General features: G+C 39.9%; 1 protein-coding gene across 1 annotated transcript in view; it reads right to left on the reverse strand.

Annotated features, from left to right (window-relative positions):
- Positions 1 to 1426: 1426 nt before the first annotated feature.
- Positions 1427 to 8863, reverse strand: part of LOC102203428 (paired box protein Pax-7-like) — a 123777-nt gene continuing 116340 nt past the window's right edge. Inside the window, exon 9 of the mRNA XM_013907773.1 lies at positions 1427 to 2028. Within this exon, the coding sequence (XP_013763227.1) occupies positions 1913 to 2028 (116 nt within the window). The 3' untranslated portion in view covers positions 1427 to 1912. The remainder of the gene's footprint in view (positions 2029 to 8863) is intronic.

An 8863-nucleotide genomic window follows, 5' to 3' on the forward strand; every position in this document is an offset into this window, starting at 1 on the left:
TGACCAAATACTTATTTTCCACCCTGATTTACGAATAAATTCTTTACAAATCCTACCTTGTACCTCTGGTGCAAGTTACTGACCTCTGTCATCATTTTAAGTGGGGGAACTTGCACAATCGGTGGCTGACTAAATACTTTTTTGCCCCACTGTATTAGTATAATCCCATTTAAGAACTTAATTAAAAATAAGTTATGAGTTAGAAACTACTGTTAAAAGGTACGTGAAGTTACGAATTTGTGATAAATAAAGTATGCACCATCTTAATCAAAATATTTAAACTACTTGGATCTTTAGGTTTATCAGATCTAACTTACTTGGGGTTATGTAGCATTTTCTTTTCTTTTTTTAGGCATGGGAATGGGTGGGTGACATTACAGAAATATATATTTATTGGCAAAATCCTTAGTGTTATAATACAAAATTTTAAATTCTGAGTGCTAAATTGCTTGGATCAGCAACATTTTGTAGTATTTAAAATCAGCAGTCTGTTTGATATCATTTACAGTCCACTGTTCTACTTTACAAAAAATGTATTGAAGACAAGCATTTGTTAAAAGATGTTAATTAGTAGAAATATAGTTGCAGATATGGTTCTACAAAGATCATTTTTTGTTTATATGGTAAATATGAACAGAGTAGATACTAAAGGAACCACAATGAAGAGAAATAAATAAATATAGAAACTAGTGATTGATGCAGATGTGAATGATGGCAGTTAATCAGAGTACATGTTAGACTCAGTTTTGACCTTGGTGTCCTTGGAATTCAGCTATGAACAGAGCTCAGAATAAGTCATCCCGTGAGGAATTATCTGATATAGATCTGCTACAGAAATGTTATTCTTCTTCACAAACTTAACACATGCACAAATTATGACATTTTGTTTTATTGTCTCATTCATCTTTTTTTTCCATGTTCTGTTGTTCAGCAAGAAGGACTCCTTAGAGTAGGCATCGGACGACTTCACCAATATTGGTGAAGTCGTCCAGGCTTCACATGGAAGAAATTAAAAATAAATAAAAAGGGTCAACAAGGATCAATCTTTCTTGATGAGTGTGTTCTTTAAGACAGGAGAAAAATCAACATATTTGTTGAATCCAGTGGCTTAAATTCTGTTTGGGTCAGATATACAGCATGCATAGTCTCGAGGTAGCTTTCATGGTCTATACGTTTTTTGACAACACAACCAGAATCATATCAATCAAAGATTTACAGAGACTACAAGGGACTTTTAGGGTAGTCAGCTGTTGTGTGTAACTCAAAGGGTTCTTTCCTAAATGTAAACAGGCAATAGATCAGTATGTTTTAACAATTCATTGAAACATTGCCATAAATTCATTTTATTTTTAAATTTTTTTAAATTCATCCTAAAAATGTGCTCTGCATTCACATTTTTACTGTAATTCAACCTTTTTTTATTTGTTGAACTACTGCAGTAAGAGCAGAGTGATTCTGTTTCACTTGGAACATTTTGCAAAGAACCAGAAGTAACATTAGAATAACTGGATATTATTTCCTCACTGTGATTCTGGTTATACAAAAGTTATTTTATTTCAAAGATTACATTCAGATTATCTTTTAATTCACATTTAATTGCTTATAACAAATTTCTAGTTATCTAAAAAGTTTGACACACCTGAAATTTGGTGCAAAAAGTATGTTCCTAACACTTCCTCATTGTTAGTTTGGTTGTTTCCATGAAGAATACTTAAAGCTTGCAAAACTGCATCATTCAGTCTTTCACCCACCAATATAAAATAATGTTTAAAAAAACCTAAATAGCAGTCACATTTGTACTCAGTTTGTGGCACACACTCACAAATGCTCTCTGGAATATGCGAGTTGTAGCAGGCAGTGTGGGTTGTGCTGGTGACCCGGTGTACTGCTGTTTAAATATGTTGGGAAAGTACTAGTATGCTTGGCCTGTCTCAACTTGCAGCAGTCCCAGTACAGCTGAGTGGTCAGCCAGCTTCATTCTGCGCTGATTGGAGAGATTGACGTTCTTAGCCAGGTAATCCACAGCAGCTGTGGAGAATAGAAGACAGGATGGAGAGTTAATGAAGATTTGTTAGAATCCTCGCCGCTTGCAATTGATAAAATGGTAAATGGACTGAAAGTCACTAAGGCAAAAACTAATTAACTAAAGTTAATACAAATACAAAGGAATAAGAACAAAACTATTTACAAAAGGATTACAATGTGAGACAACCCAACCAGACAACTTGACAATGAACAGAGGGAATCTGACACGCTAAATACACACACAGAGGGGAACACATAACAACAGGGGAAGCAAAACTGAACACGCTGAACACAAGACAAAAGACTGTCAAAATAAAATCGGAAACACTAAGATGCAGACCAAAATACATGGCATGATACAGGGATAAGAGGAAGGAACACACAGGGGAACAAGGCAGACTGAGGAGAAAAAGGGAGGTGACACAATGAGAGAAACATGGAAGTAATTAAGAAAGACGAGACACTGAGGGGGAGAGAGAGACAGGACGGGCTGGGGAGAACATACATGAATGCACATGACAGACAGGGGAGACAGAATGAAACACAAGGAGGGAAAATGTAAAGGGAAAAGGGAGACAAAACACAAAGGCATTACTGGGACCTGGGAAACATGCAGGGAAAGGCACGTAAACACAGATGACATGACAGACACGAGAGACCAAAACACAAGGGGAACCTAACAGACAAGAAACTAAACATAGTCAATCACCCAGGAACACAGAATAAACTAAAGACTAACTAATGAACCTTAAACCATCATCATAATATATAACAATCACCAGAACCCAAGAAACTCAAAATGCTGGGTCGGATGACCCAGAACCATGACACTACTTTTACATTATGAGTAAATCATGTTATTTCATGGTTTACTATTTATCCTGCAAACCTAAATGATCAGTTCATTTCCCCTTGTACTCATTCTTGATAGCACCTCCTGACAATGTGTTATGACTAAGAACAACAGTGGCATTTCACTGCACAGGGTACTGCTTTGTCATTTTTCATTGTCCAGGGCTGCACTTCAAGTGAGTGTATTGTTTGATGAGAAAGCCTGAAAAACTGTTAAAAGGGTGTTCTTTCTGGTCTATCTTGGGATTATCTGATCATATGTCTCTCTAATGTTGTAGAGTATTTATCTTTCAGTATAAAGAGAACTGGAGTGTAGGACGAACAGAATTTTTGATTTTAGCTTTTCTTTTTCCACTTTGCTGTTTGTTTATATGTAGGTACCAAAACTGCTTGGTTAAACTCTTAAGCACAAATTAGAAGGCAATCTTGTCCCCTATCATTTCTTCATTTTTTAAATCACCATGATTGTGAAGAGAAATTGTAGAAGGCAAAGGAACTCAGACTCAAGATATCTTATACATGTGCACACATGGACGATCGTCCCTCACCGTCCAATCCATCCTGCACCAGACGAGTGCAGGACAAATGTGAGACAGAGGAAAGACCGCCCAGGGCTTTCAGAGCTTTCTTTATTTATACTTAACCCAAGCTTTCAGGGAAGTAGGAGTGGCAAAAACATTTCCACAAAAGGAGAAAGAGACCGTTAGCTTGCCTGTTAACAAAGGAGGTAGTATGTATGTATAGAAATTCAGACATTCCCATATAATGAGAGAGAGACCGTTAGCCTGCCTGTTAACAAAGGAGGTAGTATGTCTGTTACAGCATTCCTCTGCACATCAGTTTTCACTCCCTTTTCCTGTGTGGTAGTTTCAATTCAACAGCTCTTCTTCCTTTAAATGAAGCTACAACTAAGCATAATCACAAAACTCAAAAATCTCTCAACAATGATGATGAGAATTTTCGATCAGCAGAGGAAATTTGGTCTTGTGATGTACCAGTGCGTATATGTATGAGGTAACTGTTTTTATTTGATTGATGTATAAAAAATAAAGTACTTAATTACTCACAAGTAATTTGATATTCAATTCAATTCAATTTTATTTATATAGCACCAAATCACAACAAAAGTCGCCTCAAGGCGATTCATGATATACTACTCTGTACATTACTTTCATGTGACTCCATAAATTAGTGTTTCCTAACCTTTTGGAGCCATCGCACATATTTCACAAAAGAAAAATCACATGGCACACCACCAATCAAAATTTTTTCCTCGCACCAGGCTCTGTTTGTCCCCAGTATACCTTTCTTGCTTTCTTCTGGCCACTACTCATGCTAGGGCCTTCATCTGGGTCAGAATTTTTTCCAGGACCCAGGTCAGATTGACTACTTTTTTCAAATCTCACAGCATGACTATTATGCAATTTCTTCTTCTGTTTTACCTGCAGTTGGCAACCTATTTAATTAGAGCAGATAGTTATACTAGTGCTAGTGGAAAAGAATGTAATTGTTCTGCCCGTTTCTCCCGCCGATGGCTTAGAGTACGAATCAGGTGGAACCAGATAATCTTCAACGGAACACCTGATCAACTGTTGGGAAACAGCCATAAATGACCATGGTCACATAATTACTATTTCCATACATAAACACAAATCCCGATACTAATGAGGACACATATGATCTTTTAGTTTTTATGCATGAACATGAAAACTGACAAAACAAGAAAAATTGAAAGAGACTTAGGAGAGAATGTCACAGTGACTTTTAAAAACATGAACACATACAAATGCGCTTGCTCATCACTGCCTTTATTGTGTGTTGAAGAGGCTCTGGCTGCTGAGCTGGGGTCAACATACACTCACCTTTACATCATTCTGGGTTCTAGCCAGTGTTGGGAAGGTATTCCAAAATGTATTATTCCACTACAGATTACAGAATACATGGCCCAACATGTATTTTGTAATGTATTCCATTAAGTTACTCAATGAGTTAAGTTACTCAATCTGTCTCACAGAAACATGGCTAAAAGACTCAGCCTTCCAGATCCATGGCTGAGTCCATGGCAGAGTGAAACAGTTCAGGGGGTCGGCCCCACAGAAGGTTGTGGAGGCAACACAAATCTAAAAGCCGGCCGTGCGGAAGGCAGCGGCGGCGACACAAATCCGGAGACCGGCAGCGCGGAAGGCAGCGGTGGCCACACTGTTCAGGCGATGGTGATAGTCGGACGGGCTCCTCGGACCCCCCCAGCGAAACTAGGAGGCGGGAGCGGATCTTCGTGCCCCCCCAGCAAAGAATGAAGGCTGAAGCAGCCCCTCGGACCCTCCAGCGAAGGCCAAAGCGGCTCTTCGGACACTCCAGGAAAGACCGAAGGCTGAAGCGGTTTCTTGGACCCCCAGCAAAAGCAGGAGGCTGGAGCGGTTCCTTGGACCCCCCCAGCGAGAACAGTCACAGAACCAGTGTGAGCCAGTGTGAGCCTCTGGCACACAAAGCAAAACCAGCAGGCACGGGGGCCTCTGGCACACACAAAGCAAAACCAGCAGGCACGGGGGCCTCCAGCAAACATGAGGCAGACTGCTGCGCAGAGCACTGACCCTGCTCAGGCAGCAACAGCCGGGCACAGTCCTCAGCTGGCTCCTTAGCCTCCAGGGGTCCAGAGTCAGCTGAGGCCTGGAGTGAGTAAAAGTTTCAGAACAAGCCAGCTTTTGAGAAACCAGTTTAGTGTTAATATGTTTGTCTCTCTGCTCTGTATGGGAGGTAGAAAAACAGTCCTTAATGCGTTGTATTGCCATAGCTTCCTGTACAGAGGCAGGTGAAAGCGAAGGTTGTACAGGTGACAAAATAGAAGAATGAGTAGATGAGGAGGCAGGTAGTTGAAGAGATAACTGTGCTACTGGTGAGGCTAATGGCTAAACAGGTGACCGGGCTAAGGGTAAAGGTGTAGGCTGGGCTACTGACTGAATGGAAGCCTGAGTGGCTGACTGTAATGATGATTTTAGCGGAAGTTAAGCTGGTGAAGAGGGGAAATCAGAGTCATTATTCTCCCCTGTCCCAAAACACAGAGCCCCCGAAAAAACAGTCCCAAAGACAGAAGTGGTGTAAAAAATGTCCCTTTGACTCACCACAGCCAGCTGCTTAGATGTCAGCCGTTGTCCGCTGCTGCCAGACGAAGTCTGCTAATTCCCGAGTTTGCACTGCCGCCTGGGCTTTATGTAGATCGGCAATTAGATCTGTGAATCCTCTGGCCTGGTGGAGATGGGGATTTCCCTCGAGGATTGCCTCAATCGCATTCATTCCCACAATCTTCGCTCTTGTATTTGAGGTGTGGGTTATCCATTCCACCAGGCGTAGGACTTGCGCCAGATCACTCTCCCCAGGAAAGTCCGCTGGATCCATGTTTGTGGTCACTCCGTAATGTCACAGCTGGGGCAGCAGTCGTGTGGTGTAGTGAGACAAGGATCCAAAATGCAGGTACTGGCTGAGGTGCGAGTAGGCATGTATTTGTAGTGAAAGCAACGTACAAACCAAGAAATAAGGAACAGGGAGCAACTAAAACCTAGACCTAGACTTTGAAATCTAATAAACAAACCTGAAAACATAAGGACACGGGGAGACACGCAGGGAAAGCACGAAGAAAGGAGAGCGGAGAGACGCAGGGAATACCAAATTACACAGACGGAGCAACAAGGAACACAGGCAGGCACACACTATAAATACACACAAGGTAATGAGGGAATGATACACCAGAGGGGAACACAGCTGAACCTAATGAGACACAACGAGACACAGACCTTCAAAATAGAACAGGAAACTCACAAACTGTTTTACAAACACAAACTCAGGGACATGAACAGAGCACGGGGGGCGGGGGAAGAACACAGGTAGGAATAATAGAACACTGAACACCAAAACCAAACCCTAAGAATTAATACAAAATCAGAAGAAACTAGAAAATAATAACAATAAACTCAAAACGCTGGGTCACCGACCCAGGACCATCACAGTTTTCTTTTTATTGTTTCTCGGTTATTCTGTTTCTTTCACTCCAGGACCGTGTGCACCTAATTTCATTCCACCTCATGTAAACATGTGATGCGAATAACACTAAAGAATCCTTGAATCCTTGAGCGTAACGTATTCTAAATACTTTGGATTACTTAATATATTGTCTTGCTCTTTACAACGACATGAATTATGTGATTTATTACTATTACTGAAGGCTACTAACCATACCAATACCAACTAGATATTTAAATCTTTATATAAAATGCCTAACAGTAATGTGGACATTAGGTAAGGCTGTACTTTTTGCAGTGCTTGTATAGAAAACTATTTCTGTATCAGTAAAATGTTTTCTTTTTGTCTGTTAACAATCATGTGAAACTGCACATGATTATTTGCAGCTAGCAGGTTGTTAATGCTATCCATCAAATCTAAAAACACTATGTTAACACATGGAGATCCTGAAGGCTACTCCAAAAAGGATCGGATTATATTTTAAATATTTGTTAAACTCTATTCCAAACCCCAGCTCTCTATTGTAAGTTTTGAGTGTTTACTAAAATGAAAATAAAAGCGTTCTAACTTCTCACTTGTCTGTTTTTATTCAGGCAAACATGTATAATATTTTTATTAAGAGAGATTAGGCTTTACCTTTTAAGACTTAAACTTAAGTGTTTCTGTCACGTAGTGATTGTGCTCAACTGTACAAAGCTTATTAGACATTATGAAACACATGATATGTAAAAGCGAATTTTTGAATTATCTTTTTTTTTTTCTTAAAGAAATCTACTACATCATGTGTAATTTTTTAGTTAAAACAGTTAAATTAAGAGGGAATGGCAATAAAAACTCTGGAGCTGTGATGTCATCAAGTACACTGCAGTTCCAACTATAGCATTCTCAGGAAGTCTGGTGACGAGTAGCCTTCATAAATAGTAATAAAATTCACACACCAATAGTACATCGTAGATACTGAAGTTTTGACCATCCCATTTCTCTCCGGAATTTCCAAGTAAGAAATGCATACCTGCCCGTGCACTGCTGGCTCTGGGTCCATTGTCTAACTGATGCCACCAACATTAACAGGATGCTTACATTAGAGCCTCCTATTGTGTGTTTTGTTTGAGTTTCTGACAATCAGAATCAGAGAAACTGTATTAATCCCAGATGGAAAAAAAAGGCCATGGGTCAGACTCGAGCCCAGGCAGGCCACTCTCAGCCATGTGCCATAGGATTGCATGCTCTTCCAACTGACCTAAACCTGCACCCAACTGCATTTAATCACCAAAATTGGAGAAGGGATAGAGCTGGGATAGCCTAACATTAGTCAGGAAACAACAGGTGTGTATTCCACTTATTTCAATAAAGTAACTGTATTCTGATTACCACCTATTTAAACGGTAACTGTAACGGAAGACAGTTACTCATATTTTGTATTTTAAATACGTACCGCCTTTAAGCTATAAAGGTTGGACTTTTAACTGTATTTTTATAACTTTTAAAACTTTTTTTTTTTTTTTTACCAATAAGGCCCTCGCTCATGGCCATTCACAATACACCAAAGTAATTTAATAACAAAATTTTGGGACTTTACACATTACTTCTTACAATCTGAGCTCAAAGAGTCATGCTGACAGATTTCTTTCATTGATTATGGCAGCATTTCTTCACCATGTAGAAAAACTGAGACATAATGTTGAATTTGCTGGGTTTTTTTAATCTTATATTAAGATATGGTAAATGGTCTGTATTTGTATAGCGCTTTACCAATAATAGAACATCCATCCATCCATTCGCTTCCGCTTATCCTTTTCAGGGTCGCGGGGGGCGCTGGAGCCTATCCCAGCTGTCATAGGGCGAAAGGCGGGGTACACCCTGGACAGGTCGCCAGTCTGTCATAAATCACCAATAATAGAACACTGAACACCAAAACCAAACCCTAAGAATTAATACATATCCAGTCATCCACCCATACATTCACACACTG

This window comes from Pundamilia nyererei, unplaced genomic scaffold (genome assembly GCF_000239375.1).
Source record: "Pundamilia nyererei isolate P.nyererei 1_Seehausen unplaced genomic scaffold, PunNye1.0 scaffold00517, whole genome shotgun sequence".
NCBI lineage: Eukaryota > Metazoa > Chordata > Actinopteri > Cichliformes > Cichlidae > Pundamilia > Pundamilia nyererei.